We start from the raw sequence: 25,852 nt of genomic DNA, 5'->3' as shown, positions 1-25,852 counted from the left end.
TCCAACACTTTGCGATGAGAATTCTTGCTGCTGTTGTAGCATACATAAAAAAGGTTCTATCCTTCTTTAACACATTCTGGTCTACAATGCCCAGAAGGAAGGCCTCCGGTTTCTTAGGCAAGGTATATCTAAATACCTTTTTTAACTCATTATAGATCATTTCCCAAAAGGCCTTCACTTTCGGACATGTCCACCAGAGATGAAAGAATGTCCCTTCCGCCTCTTTACACTTCCAGCACTTATTATCAGACAGGTGATATATCTTAGCAAGCTTGACTGGGGTCATGTACCACCGGTATATCATTTTCATAATATTTTCTTTCAGGGCACTACATGCCGTGAATTTCAATCCGGTGGTCCATAGCCTTTCCCAGTCCTCAAACATAATGTTATGTCCAATATCCTGTGCCCACTTTATCATGGCGGATTTAACTGTCTCATCCTGTGTATTCCATTTAAGCAGCAAGTTATACATTCTTGAAAGTAATTTGTCTTTAGGTTCTAACAATTCTGTCTCTAATTTCGATTTATCCACCTGAAACCCAACCTTTTTATCTGTTTTAAAAATTTCCCGAATTTGAGCATAATGCAACCAGTCTCGCACCTTGCTTTTTACACTTTCAAAACTCTGCAGCTTCCAATTGTCACCATCTTTTTCAATTAATTCCCAATATTTTGGCCAGTAGGCCTCCATGTTAAGTCTCTTACGTGCCTTGGCCTCCGCCGGTGAAAGCCACCTTGGTGTTTTGCTCTCCAATAAGTCTTTATATTTTGTCCAGACCATAAAAATTGCTCTTCTAACAATATGGTTTTTGAACATTTTATGAACTTTAACCTTGTCATACCACAAATACGCATGCCACCCAAAAGCATTATCAAACCCTTCCAGATCTAGGACATCGGTGTTCTCTAACAAAAACCAATCTTTCATTCAGCAGAAGGCTGTAGATTCATAATATAACCTCAAGTCTGGCAGGGCAAATCCCCCCCTTTCTTTCGCATCTGTTAGTATTTTAAACTTAATTCGGGGCTTTTTGCCCTGCCAAACGAACTTAGAGATATCCTTCTGCCACTTTCCAAAACATACCACTTTGTCCACAATCTGCAGGGTCTGAAACAAGAATAACATTTTCGGCAAAACATTCATCTTTATAGCTGCTATTCGGCCTAACAAGGAAAGTTTTAGTCTTGTCCAAATTTCCAAATCCCTTCTAATTTCTGACCAACATTTCTCATAGTTGTCCTTAAACAAATTCAAGTTTTTAGAAGTCAGGTACACCCCTAGGTATTTTACCTTTTTAACCACATTTAATCCTGTTAACCACATTTAAGCCACACCTTCCTCGCAGCCCCGATCCTCTCACCGGATGAAGGGGGGTAGCGCCGGCTATGGGAGGCCTGGAAAGCAACCGCACTGCATAGCAGAAGGCCTTGCCATACTCACAGCCCCAATCCTTCCACCAGATGATGGGGGCAGCGCCGGCCACAGGAGACCTTGAAGGGTGCCGTGTGGCTTAGCAGAAAGCCGTGCCATCCTTGTGGCCCTGATCCTTCAGCTGGATCCTTCGGCTATGGGAGGCCTGGAAGGCCACCACACTGCCTCGCAGAAGGCCTTGCCATACTCATGGCCCTGATTCTCCTGCAAGATGAAGGGGGACTGCACTGGCCAACTCTACCTAGAGAGGCCAAGGATTGAACCTAAGACCATCACACATGAGACCAATGCCCTAACACTGAGCCCAAGGGTTACCCTCAGCCTGCTATATGCTATGAAAATCATTCCATCTGGAAGTAATCCCACTTAAATATTTCAATTGTTTTATTTTTAATAGCCTTAGAATCAGAATGGGGGAAGCAGGCTATATATGTCATTATTGATGTGTATTTATTGGTAACTGTGAATGTTGAAACCAGAAGAAGAGATGTTACATAACTCCAACACTTTCCCAATATTTCATATATTTTAAAAGACCAATCCTTTCTGGAATGGAGGTATGGGGAAAGTATTGCATTATCTGACTGATTCTTGTACAATGGTACTGTCAGGGCAGGACTTTGGGGCAGAAGCCTGGGGTCCCACTCAGTGTGGGTGGGCAAAACCAGCAGGACTTGCTTACCACATTTGAACATAAGCGCGGCGGGGGGAGAACCCACCAGATTACCATCTATAGAGGAGGAACCCCAGTAAGAAAGGTCTGGGTTGGGTTGGGGGGGCTGTGTCAAAAATTACCTGACTCCACCACTGCTCTTCCCTCACACAATGCACCAAAGAGACCTGCAGTTTTGCACCCCATAGATTATACAGAATTATACCAGCGTCGTCGTCGCTGGGGTTGGTTCAAAGCGCTGGGCGTGAGCGCTTGTGTCGGGGCTGCTGTGAACTTGCCGCGTCCAGGCTCATGCATAATTCTTGCTAGGGCTGGGCTTCCCCCTTCGGCGTCTCCTCCCTCCAGCCAACTCTTAGCGAGGTCATTCCAATGAGAGCGAAGGAGGCGCTCAGACAAGGTCGCTTCCCCCCCTCTCTCTTTTCTGGAGAAGACACCAGCTGAGAGCGAGAGGAGAGGAGTGTGGTGCTGAATTTAATCTGCCTTCGCCAGCCTCAAGGATATCCAGACTCTTATTATACAGCGTCCGCAGAAAGAGAGAGCAAGGCAGAGACAGACACCCCAAAGGAGAACGAGATCGATGCCACCGCTGAGGAGAGTCGTGTGATCAGGAAGCGTCTGGAGAGCGCGCGTCGGGGAGGTTTGGGGAAGGAGGAATCAGCACCTCGGACAGCTCCCCGCTGAAGCTTTCTTCGGGCTCTGCGTGGCGGCAGCGGCGCTTTATCCGCTCCGGGCTTCCTCGACGCCCAGCACCGAGCAGCGCGAGAAATCCACCTCCCCGATCCATCAGCTGGAGGCGCACCCAGATTTAGGATCTCCGGCCCGGCTTGGAGAGAGAAGCACGCCCAGACTCGAGGCCATCAGGCCTTCACCGTTGTGGCTATATGCCTGGCCGCTTCTGCTGAAGAAGAGGACAAAAGTTTGCCGCGGAGGGGAGAGCCCTTCTCCTCCCTCTTCCCTTCCCCTTGGAGAAGGCGAATGCGTCGCTTTCGGAGCTGATTTGGTAGGAACGATGACCGAGCGAGGATGTGCACCAGCAGTCAGATCATCGGAGGCCTCCTGGTGCTCTCCGTGCTGGAGATAGGGCTGGGGGTCTCCAGCGTGGCCGTGGGGGCGGTCAGCTTCAGCCTGGCTCTTTCCGAGCGTGCGCCTCAGCTGGGAGACTCTTCTCCGGTATGGAGCGGGGTGTGTGTACGTTAGCCATTTCACTCTCTCTTTAACTCTTGATGGTGATGATGTTGTGCTCAGCGGGTGCTAATTTTCCATACGGCCCTTTCTCTAGCTTGCATGCTCAGTGGACTCTTGATATCTGCATGATCCATGTGTATAGACTGCTTCCTTTCTTCCCTCCCCTCCCCTCCCCTCCCAACCTATTTTAGGACAATATAACCTGAACTTTATTTGAACCCTCTAGCATAAAATCTCACACCCCACCGCAGCCTTCATCAGATTTATACCTGCAGAACACTGGGCCATGCTTTTGGCCATGGAAAAATCTACAGTGGGGTGTAAAACTCTTCCAGCTGCCCTGTTCCATGCAAAGCCATGATCATAGTTCAGTGGCATGATCATAGTTCACTGATCATAGTTCAGTGGCAGAGTGTTCATCATGCATGCAGCTCCCAAGTGTCTCTAGGTAGGGCTGGGAAAACTCCTACCTGAAGCCCCAGGTCAGAGCAGATAATATTGAGCTACATGAACCAATGGTCTGACTTGGTATAAGGGGTGGGTGGGTGGGCAGGCAGAATTCCAGGATCCCATGCAGCAGAATAGGCAGAAGACTCCCAAATGGAACAGGGGTGGCTTAACACTTTGGAAGTAAGCGAAGTAATGCACATTGCCATCTTAAGCCAGTACCCCCCACCAGATGTTTATGTCTAAAATTATCTAGTTGCACCATTGTGCAAAGGACCAGGTGGTAGTCCAAAGACAGAAAAGGTATTTCCAAATGATGCCAAGGACATGCCTTAGACTGCATATTTCTGAAAGAATGAAAAGGAAGCATATTCTTGCAGCATTACATCATTTTATTGTGATCAGGATAGAGCAACTGCATCTTTTAGTCAGGATTTTACCAGGAACTGAAAATGTGGACAAAGTCAGTCAACATTCAAGCATATTCACAATTCATTTTGACATCATATGTTGTTTGGTTGAAATCACTTACCACCACCACCACTTTAAATATCAGTAAATCAAAGATTGACACCTCAGCTTCAATAGAGGGTGTCTTCTTCTTCTTCTTCTTCTTCTTCTTCTTCTTCTTCTTCTTCTTCCTCCTCCTCCTCCTCCTCCTCCTCCTCCTCCATCCATTGTAACTATTTGTTGAATGAAAGTACATTGTACTGTTTTCTATTGCAATTCATGAGACTGGGATCCAATGTGCTTCAGAGCTCAGCTTTAGGCACCCTTCCCCTAAACATATTTTTTTGGAAACCAGTCCTATTAATTTAAATGGAATTTGGTGCAACCCAAACAAAACTAAGTAGGTTTAATTCCCATTCAGATTAATTGAATTTTAAATCTCAGTTACATTATTAAATCATTACATTATTAAGTGGGATAGGACTGACGTATGTGTAACTTTCAATGTTATGCCCAGCATGGCTAACATTGTGGTGCATGGTAATAATCATCAATGCAGCCATCATGGAGTAGCACTGGAGTTTTCAGCTGAAATTAGTTAGGTTACAGTGGGGTATGCTGACCAATGATTTCACTTGCATTTGTATAAAAAGCATAGCATACAAGGTATATTTCTTCACTGGTTCTGTTTAAATCATTAGAAAGCAAAGCAAATGTGACCTGTATTAGGATTCATAATTTTAACTGAATAAGAACTTTAAAACTTAAAGAGAAACAAAGTGGAAAAATATTAGAATCATATAGACATATATTGGTCAAAGAAAAGAAATGATGCACAAGGTGTTTTGAAAGTGCACCATTTCCTCTGATTTTAGACTAAATAGCTGCATATTCCTGTGTTGAAATGTCTAGTTAGTACATTTACCTATATATTAGTACATGTATCTTGGAAAGTTACAGCACCACATTAATTAAGCTGCTGAGCCATAGAAGAAGCACTTATAGATTGTGGTAAGAGCTGGGAATCACAATTTCACACTTTCGGGTGGCCTGAGTATAATAGTGGGCATGTGTGTGGGAAGGTATAGCTTTCTGAAGAGCAGGTTGGCTCCAACCCAAATTACTTGCACTTAGATCCCAATGAAATCAATGGGACTTAAGTTCCAACAAACTTGGGTTGGCTTCAACCCTATGGCTTTTGTCAGACTAGGAGTAATCATTAAACCTTTGAATGGCAGTGCTCAGCTGAAGAAGCAGCTGTGGATAAAAAATACTGATGCTGATAATTTTATAGGTATAGACAATTAGATAATTAGGTGCAGATTCATATTAGCCTAGAGGGTTTCCTGCCTCAGTGTGAGCCTGGAAATGTTATACTATTACGAAGTTTTATTGGGTAAGGATCTCGCATATTTTTAATCTATTTCTGGGCTTCCTTGCTAGTTGCCTCTGTGCATACCGATATGAGTACACCTTTAAAAAAAATGATATATGAACAGCCTGATCTAGAACATGGTTAAAACTCATGATGGAGTCATCCAACCATATTAATTTGCAGCTACCTTGTTCCACGTGGATAGTACACACAGAGCAGGGTACACAACATACAGGACGTATAGGACATTTCCATAAGCCTGGGTTCTGGGTGGATGCCTAACTTAAAAATGTGCCATGCTGTATGGTTTTGTGATTGCATCCTCAAGTATTTGGTTTCAAGCCTACCTTTGCTAAACTGTCATTGTTTTCCCACAAGGGTGAGATCTCTGCCTTTTTCAAGAACTGCAAGGGGTATGAGCTGGTTGATGCAGTTAGATGTACCCTACTCAATGGCTTCTGAGAGCTAATTCATACAGTCAGCTTCCCCACATGACACTGGCCAGGTTGTAACCCTATCAATGGCGCAGCAAGCTTTCTGAGACCACTGTGTCTGTTCTGTAAATGTGCTCTGTGGTTGGACTAACAATCTCATCTTAGACATATTTGCTCTGAAGAAGGCCATATTGAATTCATCGAGATTCATGTCCAAGTAAGCATGCTTATAACTGCAGAATTAGGCTTGAAACTGAATGGTTTTGTTTTAATTGCAATAATTTCAGGTATCAGAGGGAGAATAAGTCAGGTAGGGTGGGATGAATTGCTTCAAACTTCTGAAGAGCAACCCATTAGAGGAAAGCTGATTTTTATACACTCTTCCTAAAAATAACATAACATGGAAATTTAATTAAAGGCCTTTGACCCACTTCTGTCTCCAAATAGCTGCAACTAGATGGGAGCCCAGTTTCACACATAAGTGGCTAAAGGGAAGGTTACTATGGAAACCTTAGCTCAGAATATCCTGCTTTGTGTAGATTGAAATCATGCACATCTCTATTACACATATTGTCTCACCAACCACAATATCCTATTAAGCTGCCAAATGATATATTTGCTTTTATTTGTTTACTGCCAGGCACCTTTAGCCACCTTTACTATTTTAAAAGAACACTCAAAGTGGCGAAACATTTATAAAGCAGAGAATAGCAGTTGAATGCACCATCACTGCCAGTAAAGGTTTTAAAAAAATACCCCAACATTGTTACCCTGTAATTCAGATACAGTTAAAAAGTATCTCAAAAGCCAACTGTAATAAATATATTTTCACAAGGGGAGCAGAAATGGGACCAGGCAGACTTCCTTAGGGAGGGTGTTTCATAACTTTGGGATTCCATAATTTTGGTGTTTATACCTTCTCATTGCTGTAAACCAATTTATATTGACAACAATGGTATGCAGTATAGCCATAGTTGCAATATGTGGACTCCAGTCCACAGCAGTATTTTTTTTGCATAAACAAGCCCATTATTGAAATTGAGGTCACATTTGTGCAGAGTTCTGATGCACAAGATAGTTTTATTGCTAACTGCCTTCATGGATTAAAAAAATTGGTTCATGGTTAGTAGCAGACCCACCAAGATCAATGGAACTGCTCAAATAGTCAGTGCTAATTGCCTCCATAATGATAAGGGTCATGTATGAGTGGAAACTTGTTCATAACTGAAGGCCAGTTGGAAACATACTGTGAGATGCAGACTTTGAGGTATTGGGCATATTCTTGCAGAAATTGGCTATATCTTACTTACAAGTAATATCAAAAGATGTGGTAGACAAAGCCTATTACACTTCCTGAATACCCAAGACATCTGGGTGGAGCAAGAACACTAAAAAATGTTGGCATCATTAAATTGATTTAGAAATCTTGGGGCAGAAAAGCCATATAAGAATTGTAGGGTTTTGCTTACTTTGGTACATAATCCAAAGAAGACTGTCTGGCTGCAACCATGAAAAACATTATTTTAAAAAAACCAGATATTATTTATATTTAATGGGAGCGACGTCAGTCATACCATATAGGATGGGGGGGGGACCTGTGACTCTCCAGATATTGTTAGACTCCCAACCCCCATCAGTCTCAACCAGAATGCTCAATGGTGATGGGTGATGGGAACTGCAGACCAACATTTGGAGGGTGCTCATCTCTGTATTCATGATAGGGATATTAGACCTGGAAGATCCTTGGTACCAAGGATGGTCCAAAGATGCTAAAAATTCATGGCTTTGCTTGGATGAGAGTAGCCCACACTTAGAAAGATATGAAGCTGTCTCATACGGTACTAAATCTAGTTCAGTATGGTTTTGACGCTAAGGGCTTGGGTGAATATCTTGTCAGCTCATCTACCAGCTGTCTTTTAAGTGAACCTGGGACTTCTGAACCCAAAGTATTTTGGAAACAAGACGTAAGAGTCATCTTATGCAAACATATGGGAGCAAGCTCCATTGACCACAGTGGGACATGTGTGGGATTGCTCTGTACATGTTTGATTAAAAGGAATTTGGACTGTCAAAATATAGCGCTCTACTCCAATAAGGGACCTCAGAACAGAATGGTAACACTAATTACAAATGTGAGAGCTAATGAGTTTTCCAAGCTCAAGAGCAGAAAGGTTAATATATCCGAGAAGAGAGAAATGAAAGAAAAGAAATACATTAAAATATGTAGTTAAAATATATTATGGATCTGCTTCTGTTCACCTAATTTTTCTGGCATTGAAATTTGGCATGGTTCTCACTCTATAAGAAATCAGTTTCACTTAAGGCAACAGATACTGGAAGAAGAGTCTAGTTATATGGCAACAACCTAAAATCAATCACTCAGTTAATCTCATCTGTGTGGAGACCCTTATCTTGCTTGTGATATGTCTGTCCTCTCAGTTATACAAGTGGATAAAAGACTGAAATACAAAAATTCTTTGAATCCAGCCGTTGTATCCTGGATGCCTTTCCACTTGTATTACTTGTCATAGTCATACAATGTGAGGTGTAATTAGTCCTTTGAGGTGAATAGAATTGCTGCTAGATTTGACTTTTTAAAAAATCTACTACTCACACGGAATGAGCTGGTTCTCCATAGAAACGGCAGAACCAATTGCACGAGCGTGTTGAGCACACAGGCATACACTGCGAAGAGAGTGACAGCATGCATACAAATTGCCTCTACACACAGAGGAAGGCATGCAAGCATGCATCCACCAAAAAGGAATAATAAATCTGCTTTAAAAAATAATAATAATCCTGAATTATGTAAGTCACATCAGTGGTAGTGGATGTGCTAGCTACTAACTTCAAAAGTGCCATATCAGTTCAGTGTTTTGATTTCTCAAACAAGAAGTGCCCAGGCTAAAAACTGTCTAGGATCTAGACAGGCCTTTCTTCTCATTTCAGATGTTTGAGAGGGCTGCTGGCAGTGGTTCCCTGTGGTGCTTGGAAGTCACTCTGTTCATTAACAACAGAGACACCCACCCACTCGCTCACTTGCTCTCTTCTTCACTTCCTCTGATTCTGGGCTGAGCCCTGACACCATGGCGTAGCAGGCCAGGGAGGAAGCACCACCATTTATTGCACAGCAAGGATGATGATGTCATTTCCTGGAGGGGGGTATGATTGGCCAATCCTCTTCATGCCAACCATTTCATTAATCAATCAATCAATTAATGAGATTTAATATCCTGCTTCATCAACAAAAAAAAACATCTAAGTGGTTTACATAAAACAATATAAAAGGTTCATTGAACAATTCTGATCAAATCAAATGATAAAAGCAGGGTATCCAAACAAAAATAAAACCAGAAGTTTTAAAAGAAATATACATAATGCAGGAAGCTCACAGCCTATGCGGGATTATGTTCATACTAAATCATGACTAAAACCAAAATCGTGTATAGTCAAAATGCATTGGGTTCAGTGGTGGGCAGGATTGCCAAAGTTATTTCCTCCAAAAAGCTGTCTCCTTTCCACCCCCTTAAAAAAAAAATAAATCCCCATGTGCGTAAAGCTCAATGTGCACAAGCTAAGTGCACATAAGTTGTGGGTTTACTGTAAAACCACATAACAAAATGATGTGCTGCCCTGGGCTCCTTTGGGAGGAAAGGCAGAATGTAACTTTAATACATAAGCAAATATTAAAAATACATGTATGGGTAGGTTTGATTTTTTATTTTTTTTAAATTTTGTAGCAGGTGCTGAAAACAATACAGTGAAGGCTCCTACCTAACATTAATGGGCAGGGACTTCCAGAGAGTAGGTGCTGCCACAGTGAGGGATCAATTCCTTGTAGATGTGAAACATACATCATGTGATACTTAGATCCACAGATCTAAGCAATCAAGTGGGCACATATGGGGTAAGGCTATCCTTCAAGTAAACTGGTCCCAAGCTGTTGAGAGCTTTAGATATGACCCCTGACCATTAGGTCCAGTCGTGGCCGACTCTGGGGTTGCGGCGCTCATCTCACTTTATTGGCCAAGGGAGCCGGTGTACAGCTTCCGGGTCATGTGGCCAGCATGACTAAGCCACTTCTGGTGAACCAGAGCAGCGCACGGAAATGCCGTTTACCTTCCTGCCGGAGCGGTACCTATTTATCTACTTGCACTTTGACGTGCTTTCAAACTGCTAGGTTGGCAGGAGCAGGGACCGAGCAACGGGAGCTCACCCCGTCGCAGGGATTTGAACCGCCGACCTTCTGATTGGCAAGTCCTAGGCTCTGTGGTTTAACCCACAGCGCCACCCACGTCCCACACCTGGGAGAGTACCTGAAGGTAAAAGCTGGACATAGTCTTCCTCTTTGCCAACTTTCTCTGCTAACCTGGCATCTGTTCTCTTAGATCACGGGTCGGCAGACTAAGGCCTGGGGGCTGGATCCAGCCCAATTGCCTTCTAGATCCAGCCAGCGGACGGTTCGGGAACTGCCACGTGGATCAGCGTGGGGATTCTGATCGTTCGGGCTGCACCATTCCCCCTCCCCCCCCGTCTCCCTCCAAAGTCTAACTTGTGTGCGAATATTAAGGAAGAAGCCTTATGTAATAGCAAGAACACACAAAAAGCAAACCTGCTAACTTATTGACAGTTAAGCATTTATATCACTCATACAGAAAACCCCAGAAAACCCAAACTCAGTTCTGAAATGAGTGACAAATGAGTGACATTCAAATGCCAAAACTGATCCAATGATTATTCATTCTCTGAATCTTCTCTCTGGTTTAGTCACCTCTCGGTCTGCCTACAGTAAACCCTGTTAGGCTCCTTTACAGAGAAACTAGCTGCACCTAATTTCATTGAATGAAATCAGTGGTATTTTAGGTGCTCTTCAGACAAGAGACACAGATGTGTGGTAGCCCCTTTTTTGTGTGACACAATCCCATCTGCTGATTTGGATTCTGTATAGTCACAGCCCCAGCTGCACGGACTTGCTTCAGAGAAAAGCAGTCCAAAGGCAGCGGCAGCTGTGAATAAGGGCACCTTAGTCACAACTGATCTAAGTCACTGATTTCAATAGAACTTAGAAGCAATTAGCTCAGAAACCTCCAAGTGCCCCTCTTTCCCAGGGACAGTCCTGGATTTACAGAAGCCCCCCCAGTTTCTGATTTGATTCTAGAATGTCCCCCTTTTCCTTAGGACACCGCTGTTTTTCACTGGAGAAATATTGGAGGGGATAGAGTTATGAGACCCCTGAGCCAACCTTTAGAAGACACCTGAAGGCAGCCCTGTATAGGGAAGCTTTTTATTTATTTTTTAAAAAATGTTAGATGTTTTATTATGTTTTTTATATATGCTGGGAGCATCCCAGTGTGGCTGGGGCAACCCAGTTAGATGGGTGGGATATAAATAATTAAATTAGTATTAGTATTATTACTCCCTATTTTCATTGGAGAAATGTTGGAGGGTATGTTACCTTCTTCTGGATAGAAAGCATAGTTTTTACATGGGGAAATCAATATCTACACTAGACATGTCTTTTATGCCAGTTACTCGCAGGCTGATGCTATGCATTTTTCTGCCCAGGGACTTCGGTCACTTTTGGGAGCATGGGAAGAGGGATGAGTTTCTAAAGCTTTCTGTCTTTACAATGCTGCTGCTTCAGAGTGGCCAGAAGCCAAGAGCAAAGGCAATGGGACATCTCAGAAAAGAGCTGCTGCAACAGCTTTGGCATTGGGCAAGCAAACTTCCTAGTACTACAAAAAGGTTGAAGGAGACCATCTTCCTTTGAGCCAGTGTGGTGTAGTGGTTAAGAGCAGTAGTCTCGTAATCTGGGGAACCGGGTTCGCGTCTCCGCTCCTCCACATGCATCTGCTGGGTGACCTTGGGCTAGTCACACTTCTTTGAAGTCTCTCAGCCCCACTCACCTCACAGAGTGTTTGTTGTGGGGGAGGAAGGGAAAGGAGAATGTTAGCCGCTTTGAGACTCCTGAAGGGGAGTGAAAGGCAGGATATCAAATCCAAACTACTACTCCTCCTCCTCTTCTTCTTCTTCTTCTTCTTCTTCTTCTTCTTCTTCTTCTTCTTCTTCCCATAATACATTTTCTTTTTCCTCTGCCTGTCCTCACATACCTGAATCCCACAGTCAGAATCTTGCGAATCATGGGTGGTGTGGGGATGCAGGGCTGAACACCCCCCCCTTCCATGATCTTCATTCATGGGTGCCCTGATTCACCTCCCTGATTAATTTATATATTTGGTTTTTACATGCTGCTTCACAAAATAGCTTAACTCGGTTGGTTAGAGCGTGGTGCTGATAACATCAAGAATGCAGGTTCGATCTCCATGTGGGAAGGCTGCATATTCCGCTTTGCAGGGTTCTAAGATTCCCCCCAAATAGCCTGGTGGCCAATCTCTAAGACCTGATAAGCATAAGCAGGCCCGTGGCCTGGAAGGTCCACACCAGTGCTTTGCAGCAACCTAACTTGGATGTAGCCAGAGTATGTTTTAACTGTGGCCAGAGATCATCTCCCCAAGAAGGGATATGGCTGACAAGCTGGGCAACGCTTATGGAAGGCACTACAAGCAGCAGTAGCCCAGGATCTAAACCAGGTGTAGGAAAGCTTTGGCCCTCCAGATGTTGCTGAACTGCAACTCCCATCAGCCCCAGCAAGCATGGTTCATAGCCAGGGATGATACACAGTTGAACAACATCTGGGGGACCCAAGCTTCCCCAAACCTGATATAAATGCTTCCCCCGAGCTTTGCACCTCTTTCTTAATGGACAGTGCAGCCCCATAACAAAGATTGACTTCAATTGCATTCCCTAAATCATTGGCTGACTGTATTATGTACTCTGTATTATGTACAATGATCTTCAATTTTATTTTTAGCTTTCCACCAGCCTATTACTGTCTCAGGGTCTGCTTCCTAAGTTACAGAGGGTGTCCTCCACAGTTTATAAAAGGAGAGACCTGGCTCCTTGCCTCAGTTCCTCCCCTCTCTGCTTCAGACCCATTTTTTCTGCCAGCAAAGAATCTGCAGACAGCCAAATCATAGCATTCAATAGATCTTCCAAGCACTTCCCGGGTTGCAGGCTGAATATATTTTAGTCGCTAGGAAAGAAATTGCCTGTAAGGGGATTTATGGCAGTCTTTTCGTTTTGGTTTAAGAAGCTCAAGTGGATCAGAACAAAGGCAATTCATTTCCAAACTACATCAGAAACTTATTGGATTAATGCACATTTCGGCCTGAATGGCCTCCCCAAGTAACTTTATGCAACCGTTTATGTATTTTTTTTGCCTCCAGTAATATCCAATGACAGTTTATTCATAATTGGAGTTTATGCAGATTGTGACATGTCTTGCTTTCTATGCTTTCTATGCAGACTGAGGATGTGGACTGGAGTAATACACAAGTTAAAACAATCTGGGCAGAGGATGAGAATCATATCTGATAAAAGTAGTTGCTTCAGGCCAAACATGATGTGTGTCAGAAAATGTGCCTAGAAAAAAAATGAGTGAGCAATTTTCCAGTTGACCCACACTTTCTGCACATGGGTCCAAGTGGTTTCTCCCTTGCCCTGCTCCTTTCCCCCTAGGGAAAACCCATTTTCGCTCTAAATAGGAGCAAATGTCAATCCGGATAAAACCTGAATTGCTGTTTGTTCCAACTGAGCACTAAAGAGTGGTTTTCCCCAGGGGAAAAATGGCAGGACAAGAGGAAGCATGGATTAGCCTTAAATGTGTGTGTGTGTGTGTGTGTGTGTGTGAGAGAGAGAGAGAGAGAGAGAGAATGAATGAATGAACGAATGAATGAATGAATGGAGCAAGAGCTTTAAAATGCACCAGGAGAGAGCTGAACACCCCCTTTTGCACCTGGTAGGGCTCTGTAATTGAAAGTAACATGGAAGAAAGCTGGCAGGTGAGAACCAAGTTTGGAGAAGAAAAGGGTGACTAGGGGAGTCTGTGGTCCTCCAGATGTTGGACTCCACTTTCCATCCATCAGTTGCAGCCTGTATGGTCAATAGTCAGGGATGGTGTATTCCAACAATGTCTGGAGGGCCCCAGATTCTTCATCCCTGGTTCACCTACTTTTGTCTTTCCTGCCTAAGCTGCACTTTAAGTCACTGCACACCCCTGACCTTTTTATAAGATATTGGCAAGCTGAGTCTTGCTGCTGCTCTCCTGTATTATCGTGCCTGTAGCCTCACTGCTATAGGTGGAGATTCTTCCTACGTCACAAGGTAGTTAGTTTGGGGTACAGATGGTTCCAAATTACTGATCACCTAAGGAATCCTCCAGGCATCCTGTTTATTGAGAATTCAGCTCAATTAAGCTACACAAAGCTTACACCGAGGTTAGACTATGTCTACCGGAAAAGCTAATTGTGATGTGTCTGTGTATCAATGATTGCATTCCATCAAGTCATCTACCACCAGAGAGCAGAAGTGCTTCCAAGCTTGAGGGGGACATAACAAGAGAGCCAGTGTGGTGAACCTCACTTCACTACAGAGTAATTTGCCATGTTGCAAGTACCACTGCTGCATTGTGGGTTGCTGGGCCCAGAGAACTACTCAGACGTGGTGACACCAACTAGTATCCATGCATGTGTGACATCTTACACAGTGTTGGGCTTAGGTATAACCAAGCACACTGGGTTCATCTTGGTTTTCCAACCATTAATATTTACAGACCACAGACCACTCTGACAGCATTTAGGTCTGGTGACATTTGAAACAGAATTGAACTTTTTCAGGAGGATGAGGTGGAATGAGTTGAATTTCCCTAGATTTTAAAATAATAATAATAATTGAATGTTAATGTGAAACAGTGTTTTCATGTGTAAGCACTGTATGGTGGTAAAGTGGAGGGGTTAAATTTGGGTTTCTACAATTTCTCTGTTGAGAATAAGAAACAAGTTGGACATGCAGTGCGATTCATGTAGCTATTCTTGGAAGTCCATTGAAGTATGTTCAATGATGCTTATTCCCAGGAAAATGTGCTGAAATCTAAATTCCCAGTTTTAGACTTTGTGCTTCAGTTTCTGCACTAAGTACATCAGATTCATTTATTGAAATTCACTGTTTGAAATTTTCTGTGCATGAAGATGCTTGACTTGTAGCATTTGGCTGACTTTTCCACATTAAGTATAATTGGGTTCATGACCATTATTGCCACTGGTTGTCATTTCTTAAGGCTGAACTGAGAAGGAAAAGTAGAATCCATAGCCCTACCATTTTGACCAAAAGTAAAAGGATGACTGCAAAACATTTTTGCAAAAGGAGAAACATTCAATAGCTGGTTAATAGGAAATATGAATAACTTTGCATGCACTCAAGGATAGATATGACTTGCCAAAAGGGCAGGCTGTAGCTGACCTTGCAAACAGGCCTGGAAAGAGACTTTCAGAGCAATCCTAACTATAGAATATCAGTGTAACAGGTTGGCATAGTTTGACTCATTCCAAGCTCCATCTGGGAGCCTCTGGAAGGGGCTGTTGCTGGCTGAGTCTGCAGGTGAGTGTGGGCCTAAGTGTTGAGGATTGGGCCCTAGATGACAGGATGGAGCCGAACAGGGTTTTGAATAAGTGTAAGACTCCCCTTTCCCTTTCGCACAACTCCTCAGAAGTTCCCCTTTTAAGATGGCTGCAATGGGAAGTTGATGTGGCTCCAAGATTGCCGAATCCAAACTCTCATCCCAGCGGATTTTGGATTTGGTTTGTGCTGTTCCTAAATACAAAGAGGTTTGTCTGAAAACTGTTTTTTGAAAGAGTAATCCTGTCATCTAGATATAGCCACAGCTTTTTTTAAAAAAAGAATATTCTGCTACGGTTTTCATTGTTTTACAGCGCGGCAGAGTTGACGCTGCTGTTCTAGACTTTCAGTTATGACATATGTTCTTCTTCTTGTTACAGTTTCTGCTTTGTGGAGCGTGTGGAATACTGTGTGCCAAAAAAAAATCAGGACTTGTCGTAAGTTTTTGCATGACTTGTATTATGTATCAATAGATGAAATGCAAACTGCCGTGTGCCTTGAATTATTTACTGCTGCAGGACGCCAGGCTCCATCTCCAAAAGGACAGTGGAAAGGGCCCTTGGGAAAGGTAGGTACTTTCCTACCCTGCGCCAGAGGTGAGCAACCGGCAATATTCAGTTTAATTCTGTGCTTCCCTTGGCCTAATCCCACAGGAGAGGGAAGCCCTGAGGGCAAGAAGGAGTGTAAGAGGAGGAAAAATGGGTGAAGGAATGGAAGGAGGAGGTGGGAAAGCTCTTTGAAAGCTGTCAGTTCAGATTTCTGGCAAGAATGAGGTAATCCAGTGCTATTTTTCTAGAAAAAGAGGTGCCAGAACTTGCCTCGTTCCCTCGTTAATAATAATAATAATAAAATTTTTATTTATATCCCGCCCTCCCTGGCCAAAGCCGGGCTCAGAGTGGTTAACAACAGTAAAAATAGCACAATTTACATAAAATCACAGTCAATTAATTAAAATACATTCTAAAATCGATTCAGAATCAAATTAATGGCAACCATTGGGGTAGAGTTCTATGAGGATTATAGAAGGAGAGAGGAGATCAGACTGTGCCTTGGCCAAAGGCCTGGTGGAACAGCTCCATCTCAGAAAGATGTCAAGTCCTGCAGGGCCCTAGTCTCTTGTGACAGAGCATTCCACCAGATTGGGGCCACAGCTGAAAAAGCCCTGGCTCTGGTTGAGGCCAGCCTAACCTCCCTGTGGCCTGGGCTCTCCAAGATGTTTTTATTTGAAGACCTTAAGATCCTCTGTGGGACATACCAGGAGAGGTGGTCCCGTAGGTACGAAGGTCCTAGGCCATATAGGGCTTTAAAGGTTAAAACCAGCACCTTAAACCTGATCCTGTCCTCCACCGAGAGCCAGTGCAGCTGGTATAGCACCGGGTGAATGTGATCCCATGGCAAGGACCCTGTAAGGAGTCTTGCCATGGCATTCTGCACCCGCTGGAGTTTCTGGGTCAGTCTCAAGGGCAGCCCCATGTAGAGTGAGTTACAATGGCAATGTAATCCCTTATAATGGCAATGGCACCCACCTGAGAGGTGTCGGGATTGAGTTCCGGCAAGTTCCAGCTGAAAAAATGCCCGATGTTATCTAATATTATGATTTATAATGGCAAAGAGCCCACTGATGCAAAACAAAGAAGGACAATCTTACCTAAGCTCCTCTTTAGCTTGGCTTTTGATATCTGAGGTGGACCCCTGTTGAAAATAAGCTTGAAAGAAGCATTCTGTGGTAGCCAATATGAGAAGCTGTCCAATCTGCCTGGCTGTGGCGTATGTGGTACCCACAATGGTTTCTATGGTTTGCAGATGTGCCCACAGGCCCCAAAAGAATGGCAACCCCTGTTACACATACTAAGAAAATGTACACACAGGTGTCAGAAGTTCTGTAGAACTCATAGCTACTTCTTACACCTTTCATATATGTGTTCATTGACATGCTGGGTGTAACTGGGGTCGAAAGCTGTATTTCCATGAAAGCTCACCTCCCCCCACATGTGCCTACCTGATTTTCTTCAGAGGCCCTGCTATGGCTATGAGTGTCCCACCACGTGAAGTGTAGCAGGTGGCTATCAAGCAAAGGGCCTTTTCTGTAGTGGTACCTCAGCTGTGGAGCAGCCTAGAGAGGCTCACAGGGAGGCTGGTGAAGAGTTGTTGTATTTCATTCACCTAGGCTTTTAAAATTTATGTTTTGAATCTGGGCTGTACATCATTTTATGCTGCCTCTGGGCAAGGAAGATTTTTCTTGTTCTTTTTGGCCGTCTTTTATCATATATGGTTGGTTTTCGGAAAATCTAGATTCTTGGAAATGTAGAGTTGGGATGGGCCCAGAGGGTCATCTGGTCTAACTCCCTATGATGCAGGCATCACAGCTGAAGAATCCCCATTGCATATACAGTGGTACCTCGGGTTTAAGAACTTAATTCGTTCTGGAGGTCCGTTCTTAACCTGAAACTGTTCTTAACCTGAAGCACCATTTAGCTAATAGGGCCTCCTGCTGCACCGCCACTGCACGATTCCTGTTCTCATCCTGAAGCAAAGTTATTAACCCGAGGTACTATTTCTGGGTTAGCGGAGTCTGTAACCTGAAGCATCTGTAACCTGAAGTGTCTGTAACCTGAGGTACCACTGTAACGTATTGGCCCAAATATAAGCCACACTTTCCTCCCAAATTCTGACCGTGCAGCTTATATTTGCGACCTTACGGTATGCAGTTAGGAGTGTGGGTCAAACAGCACCAGGAGCTCCCCCCCCCCGAGACTGAGGAAGGGGAAAGTCCACCGGGAATGCAGCACGGCTCCCCCCCCCCAGTATGCAGCCCCCCAGTATGCAGCCAGGAGCAGCAAGGAAGGGAGCGAGTTATATTCGGGTATTTTTCTTCTTCTTTTCTTCCCCCTCCCTCCAGTTTTAAAGCTGCGGCTTATATTCGTGTGCGGCTTATGTTCGGGCCAGTACAGTATTGTTTGCAAAATACTTTGTCATCACCTGCCCAGGGGAGTTTTATTTATTTATTTAAATGTTTTGGGCCGTGCGGCTATATATCCGTCAGTCCGTCACTCTGCTTTCTAGCTCCCCTGCACCGCAATTGCCTTCTCTGGCCGAGAAGTCCATGGTAACGTGATCTTTCTTGTCTCCTCCTAGATGATACTTTTCTCAGCCTGCTGTATCTGTGGACTAATTGGAGGAATATTAAATTTTCAGTTCCTTCGGGCTCTGACAAAGAAATCCTCAGCTCTCTATCCTTTGCATGTCACCTCCATGTCCCTGGCTTGCATCGGCATTGGGGGCTGCACTCTGTCCTCGTGGCTGACTTGTCGGCTCGCCAGCTACGAGCAGAGAAGAATGTTTTCAGAAAGAGAGCACTCGCTGCATCACTCCCACGAAATGGGCGAGAAGGTAAGTTGGGCAGTCTTCCCAAACCGTTGCGTTTCTTCCCGGAAGGCTCTTCTTGTGTTCTAATATATTCGTTCAGCAGTAAGGGGAAGAATTCAATTTTCGGCTTTACAAAGGACTGGGAAATGAAACACTGCTGTTTGGTGCTCGCTTCGTTCTCTTATAGAAAGCTATTTTTGGATACCGTATCTCCGCAGTACACCCATTTCAACAAAATGCGTCAATTATCTACATTGTTCCATTGTATAAGATAGACAAATGCTTAGCCGCTAAGTCTAGCACTCCCTAAATAACCTGCTTAATTAATGTGAATATACAGACACACCTCGTTGCATGGAAATATTGTTTCCAGTGATATTTTCCTAGAAAAAGAGGTGCTGGAAATCACCATGAACACCTCAGTCATTCTCTTATAATGACAATGGTGCCCACCTGAGAGGTGCAGGAACTGAGTTTTGGCAACTTTTGGCTGGGGGAAAAAGCCCTGAGTGTTTCCCCCTGCTTAGTACTTTGTAAAATGGAGAGAGTCCAAAGATTAAATCTATGTGGGACAGGGATGGAAAACCCATGGCCCTCCAGATGTCCTTTTGAATGACAACTCACACTGTCTCTGATCATTGGGAGCTGGGAATGATGGTAGCTCGGATCCCAACAACACTGGAGGCCACAGGTGAACTCCACCCCAAAGTTGGAGGTCAAGCTGAACAATCAGCAACCCCATGCAATGGATGTGTTGTTGGTTTGTACTGCTTCAAACTGCAGGTGGAAGAATCAGACGGCTGAATTTCCCCCACATATTCCCAGAGCATACAAAACCTGCATACCAGGTTTGAGGTTTGAGCCAGGCTTTCTGGGGATGTACAAGGTATTCTTAGCAAGAGAATGCCCTTGGGCATCTGCTCCTATACTCTAAAGAGGTACAGTCCAGCACTAGAGTATATTGCCAGAAGTTGCTGATTGTGTACATCTGTACAGGAAGTACAACTTTCTATATATTGATACTGACATGCTGCCTGTTTCTCTGCCTCATTTGTGACTGTTATATTAGAGATTGAGGGGTATTGAAATAACCGACCTGCCCAGCTGCCCAGTGGTACCCCCGACACCAGAGTTACCTTCAAGGTATGCTAAATTATAGAATGCTACAATGCTTGGTTTGGTTTTTAAGAACTCTGTAGCAAGTTTAGTTTCTTACAGGAATGCATAATCAGACTTGGGGTGGATCTACACACAGGGGGGAAATGCTATGAATAAGTCAGAAATTAAATCTTTAAAACAAAAGAAAGAAAACATTTTGGAAAATCGCAAAGTTTTTTGGGGTTTTTTTGGTCTCCAGCGCTATCTTGTGTTGTATGTTTATAACACATTCAAAGCACTATTTTTTGACTAATGTAGCTGAGTCCTTGGTTGGTGCTTTGAAATCACCCCCAGAAGTCTTTATTCACTTACAATACTTCTAGGAAACATGACACAGAAAACTGCACAGTAAGATGTTAGAGTTGGAAGTATGTTCTTCATTTAACTTATTGATCCTTATTGTTGTTGTTGTTTAGTTGTTGTAGTCATGTCCGACTCTTCGTGACCCCATGGACCAGAGCACGCCAGGCACTCCTGTCTTCCTGCCTATAGGCATCCAAATAAGCATTTTGTTGAATGTACCGGTGGACTGACTTACACCTTTTCAAATCAGTATGCACTTAAAATACAGACCCTTGTCACATACAGCCAAATCATCTTTTAAAACAAAAAAAACCTTACACTTTTTTGCATTGCACTTTCCTGATTTAGACTGACACGGTTGCAGTGCTTTTTTTCTAGAAAAATAGGTGTCGGTACTCACCATGAAATTGTTACAGTAAGTGCCACACTTTTTAACAACAAAAAGAGGTGCTGGTACTGTGTACCCTTGAGTACCCCCTGAAAAAACCCCCACAAAGCACTGCACAGTTGTAAGCTTAGTGTCATGAGTTAAACAATTTCATTAAAAAAACTGACCATCAATAATCATATTGACTTTCAGAAGCAAAATTTAAATAGCTAACTTTATGTAAGCATTTTTGAATGAATGTACTGAGAATTTATTTCTTATAATAATTTTTATTAGTTTTCATTTACAATAATCCAATAATAGCCTCATTATAACAATGCCAAATTATAATACAATTACTAATACAATTACTAATACAATTACTAATACTAATTACTAATACAAATTAGTAATACAATTACTAATACAAATACAAATACTAATTATTCAGATGCCAAATTATATAATTTAGGTGACCCCCCACCGCATGCTAGAATTGATGGCTTGATGATTTACTTTATTTCTGCATTCCAAAGTCTTATTAATTTCAGTTACACTCCAGTCAAAATAACAATTCCTTATACAACAACTTATATTAACAACTTCCATTTGTATTGACATATTAAATGATTTATAAATTTACAGTTAAACATTCAAACTATTTCCTTGCTCTTCCTGTGTGTGGCAATTATTCTGTCTGTGATGTTTCTTCCTGTCCTTGTAAAATATTATGTCTATCTTTTCCTGGTTGTTGCTCTTCTTCATCGTGCCTTGGGTGGAGCTAATATCCTGGCAAGAGCCAAGTACTGAGATGAACTGCGAGTGAAGCCCATTCCCCCCTGTCCCTGGGGCGAACTTGCAAGGATAATTACCCTCAATCATCCTTGTTTTTCCTTTGGCAACGATCTCCTGCTGTAGTGGGTGTTGCCTCCATTAAGGCAGACCGGAACCGGAAGCCCAAATGAACTGAGAATTTAGACCCCCCCCCCAATAGCTCACAAAGGATACAAAACCATGATGTTGCACTTCCCATGTGAGAAGTGCCTAAAACGGCCCTTTATCCATCCATCCTCACAACTCTCCTGAGTTGTTCTCCTCTTTCAACTATTTCAACAAGTCTGGATTTGTTTACACTATAAAAAGTTATATCTGAGGCAGAATCCAGTTATAATGGGTATAATCAGGGACTTTCCTCCTCCTCCTGTATTTTAATGTGATAGTACTCATAGTACTGATACACCCTCCGTTATCGCTGATCATGTAAGCGAGCTCCATAATTTCCTTTTTATAAATGGGGAAACCTAAGCAAACACAGTGACTTGGTTGACTGAAGAGCTCCTGAGCCCTCCTCCAATATTTGTTTTACTGGATGATACTGGCTTTCACTGGTGACATCCATTGGCTGCTTAATGGCTGAAGGGATGTTAAGTTTACTCATCTCACTCTGTTTCCCAGCAGACAGGTATCTACATCACCACATCCTCACCTCAACCGACATTATCTGGCGCCCTTCCTGGAAATCCCAGCAGAGACCAAGGTATCAAATTGTGACCCAATTGTCATCTCTTCCATAATACAAACATAGGTTCCATTTCTTCCATGGGGCATTACAGAACAAGACAGATTTATTGTAAGAAACTGCTTAGGGCGACCATTAGGGAAGTTTTTTAATGTTTGATGCGGTATTGTGTTTTTAATATTTGGCTGGAAGCTGCCCAGAGTGACTGGGGAAACCCAGCCAGGTGGGTGGGGTATAAATAATAAGTTGTTGTTGTTGTTGTTTCTGCTGCTACCGCTTGTCAAAGACACTTTTTCCAGTCACATGCTATCTGCTGTCTAGGGTGAAGGAAGGGCAGATGTCCTGTTGCTGTAAAGAGAGTTGAAATAACCAGGAGGCAGATCCCAACAGCACTGGGAATGAAGAAGAAAGAAGTCAGTAGACCAGGGGTGAGGAGATAAGGAGTCTAGGGCCTTCCAGATGACATTGGACTCCAATTCCCATCAGCCCCAGTCACCATGGCCAATAGTGAGGGATGATGGGAGTTGGAGTAAAACAACTAGATGAGCCACATCCCTTAAGTAGGTCCACATCTCAATGTGAAATATAAGTTGTTGAGAAACAGAAATCTATCAGGACCTAAGGAGAACTGGAGCTCGAGGGCCACCATGAAAAGAAAGTGAAAGCTAAGTTAAAGCGGCAGTGAGGCAGATGCTTAACACAGGAAAATACCAGACAAGTCATAAAACTTAGAGGGATGGGTGACAACCAGGCCATCAAGCTTAAGAACATAAGAGCCTGCTGGATCCAGCCAGCAGTCCATCTAGTCCAGAATCCAGTGGCCAACTAGATGTTTATAGGAAGACCGCAAGCAGAACCTGAGGGCAACAGCACTCTTCTCCCCATGGTTTCTTGCAACTGGTATTCAGAAGTGTACTGTCTTCTGAATTCATAGCCATTTGGGGTAGTAGCTAAGCTTCAAGATCAGTTGCAGGTGTACAAGGGATGTCTTCATTTTAACTTGTTGCCTTTGTGCTGGAATGGGTAAGATTGGTGAAGAAGCTTTTGTTATGCTTCCGTGCGTAGCATCCTTCCATTTGGGTGGCTGAAGAATGTCTGGGGTTTTTTTTCTAGCTCTCTCATACAATCACTTTTCATTACATCATGTTACACAGCATTAAGCTCCCCTAACCGATGAGCCGGGGAAGCAGCCTCAGACCTGTGGGCCGCAAACTACCAAGGCTTTTCCACACCCATGACTAAGGGCGCTTCCAGACTGTCACTCTTTTGGGTGGGATTCAATCATACCCCAGGAAATTCAGGCTGTGGAATTGAAGCTGATTTGGAGCCCTCACACAACAAGCCTGATTTCCAAAAGTTCAGAACTTTTCCCTAATAAGCAAAGGGATGAGGAATGACACTTGCTTGGGATGACACTTGCTTAGCAGAATGTCTTCTAATCTCACAAACAGATCAGAATGACGGCTCATTAAATGTTCATTTATTTTCTATGCCACTTTTCCCTCCAAGGAGCTTGAGGTGGTGTACTTAGTTCTCCTTCTCCTCATTTTATTTTCACAACAACCCTGTAGGGAGTAGGCTAGGCTGAGAGGGAGCAACTAGCCTAAGGACATCTTTAGAGCTTCATGGCCAAGTGGGGATTTGAACCCTGGTCTCCCAGGTCATGGTCCAACACTCTAACCACTACACCATGCTGACTCCTAATAGTCAGGGTCATCCAATCTCTCATTGAACAGATTGTCTGGCAGCTCCACACTGTCATTGTGTGGCAATGCACCCATAGGCTGATCATTCTGGGTGGAAAAATTCTAGGAAAGAAAATCTGGCACAGGCCAGATGTGAGCTTCAGTCCTTACGTTGCTTAAATCTGTACTAGCTAATTAGCAACATGCAAAGCTGACAAAAAAAATGTCTTTAATCATAACTCCCCATTTTATGCTTACAGGAAATGACAGACAACATGTGTAATGGAGGCCCACACCTAATTTATAATGGAAGAGCCTACTGAACAGTTTACAGTTTTCAAGAAGAACAACTACTTTCAGGATTTTCTTTAAGAGGCAAAGATGTAGATGGTAGCGACTTTTGAGAGAGGGCACTGGAAACATGGCGGCTTTTTATTGGCAATAAGTTCACAGCTGAAAACAACAACAGCACAGTGGCATCTCCTTGCAGAGATTCGTCTTGATTTTCTCTCCCGTTATTTGAAGATATTTTACTGCATATTTTGACGATACACAGTAGTGATAACGTCCTTAATGTTTTCTTCTTCCTTTGTCTGAATGATTTTTGGATGGCTGTGATCATATTTTAAAATGAATTTTTCAGACTCTTACTCGGGCTCGCCTTATGACGATTTTCTGAAATTAAAACTAAAACACAACAACCCACAGACGTGAAAATGGAGAGCATTTAAACAATGGATTGCACAATGGCAGGAATGGAAATGAGACTTGAAAGGCTCGCCTTTCCTATGCAGAGCCTAATGAATGAATTATGAGTATGCTGCAACAACACGGATGTCTTTGTTTTGAAAGACAGAATGCTTTAAGGATGCCATAAGTCAAAACCTGAACAATGCCTTGCTGTAAAGAAACTGTAAATATTTCCAATTTGTGAGGTATATTTCATAATTTGTTCATACAAGATGTCAAATAAAAAGAAATCTAAAAGTGTGACAGTTCAGAGTATTTGTGAAAATGTTCCACAATCATCCTGAAAGATACATGGGAACAAAAAACCCTGATTTTGACTGACCTGTACCTCCTAACCACTACAAACAATCTCTCACATCCTGACAGAGTGGAACAGTCTCCTGGCATGGATGTTGGATTATTTTAAATGGAAGATGGCGACTTCACTTCCTATCTCTGTCGCCTAACACGGAATAGTGTTGCACTGAGTACCCAAGCAGACACAGCTAGTTTAGCACAGGGCTATCCAGATTATTTGCCCAGGACTTAGTTAAACACACCAGGTTGTCCTCTGTATCCACAAACAAATTATGGATGATAGATGCTTTATTCTGGGCAGACCTGGGATGGATCTACACTTGTCGTTTATAACGTTAAAAATGTGTTATTAAAATGTGACACTAGAGGGCACTGCAGAGCAGCAACCCACTGGCAAAGGGAAACTGCCATTAAGCATTATAGATCGTTATACTTTATAACGCTTAGAAGGTCAATGCAGATCCTGCCCACCACCACCACCAGACCAGGGGGTCAACTGACTAGCACACAGAAATTCTAACATGTAGCAGGGGAAGCAGAAGGAGCAAGGCTTTGATGCAATAACCCTCCTTTGACTACCTCCATACCGACCCCTACCTACAATCACAGGGATTACAACCAAAGTATAATTAAATTGCTTGGTCAAACATTGCTGCCAAGTTCACAGACTCATCCTTATCACAAGCAAGTGTATAAGAAACTCAAGTAGTTCAGCCGAAATTCACAGTAAAGAGGCTTCCTCTGCCAAAGGTGGCCCTACAATGCAGAGCGCTTGTCCTCTGCATAATTGACAATCGGGATCATGTGTAAGCCTTGCTTCTGGGGAACAATGATCTGGCTTACACCCAGGTCATAGATTGCAATAACATAGACAATACTACTTTTCAGGGCACAC

At 43.2% G+C, this 25,852-nt stretch overlaps 1 protein-coding gene across 5 annotated transcripts; it reads left to right on the top strand.

Moving 5' to 3' along the window:
- The first annotated feature begins 1,883 nt into the window (after positions 1-1,883).
- On the top strand, positions 1,884-24,903 carry TMEM196 (transmembrane protein 196). 5 transcript variants are annotated; one of them, XM_081833937.1, is made up of 6 exons: positions 1,887-3,290; positions 15,893-15,949; positions 18,648-18,902; positions 19,948-20,021; positions 22,162-22,243; positions 24,171-24,903. In XM_081833937.1, exons 1-6 carry the CDS (start codon positions 3,132-3,134, stop codon positions 24,231-24,233), a joined length of 690 nt encoding a protein of 229 aa, XP_081690063.1. In that variant the 5' UTR covers positions 1,887-3,131; the 3' UTR covers positions 24,234-24,903. The 5 variants fall into 5 exon arrangements, with proteins under 5 accessions (XP_081690065.1, XP_081690063.1, XP_081690064.1 ...); XM_081833938.1 differs by having other exon boundaries at positions 1,888-3,278; XM_081833935.1 differs by having other exon boundaries at positions 1,889-3,296.
- Positions 24,904-25,852: the final 949 nt, after the last annotated feature.

This window comes from Podarcis erhardii (assembly GCF_964252035.2).
Source record: "Podarcis erhardii genome assembly, chromosome: 12".
NCBI classification, from domain to species: Eukaryota; Metazoa; Chordata; class Lepidosauria; order Squamata; family Lacertidae; genus Podarcis; species Podarcis erhardii.
Note: the sequence above shows the minus strand (reverse complement) of the source record. Positions and strands in the feature narration are given on the sequence as shown.

What these genes read in the sequence shown, in the direction of transcription:
- TMEM196 (XM_081833935.1), top strand. Translation starts at nt 3,132, where the DNA reads ATGTGCACCAGCAGTCAGATCATCGGAGGCCTCCTGGTGCTCTCCGTG. An exon ending in ACACCAGAGTTACCTTCAAG is followed by an intron (nt 20,022 to 22,161) that starts GTATGCTAAATT and finishes TCTGTTTCCCAG; the next exon opens with CAGACAGGTATCTACATCAC. An exon ending in AAATCCCAGCAGAGACCAAG is followed by an intron (nt 22,244 to 24,170) that starts GTATCAAATTGT and finishes TTATGCTTACAG; the next exon opens with GAAATGACAGACAACATGTG.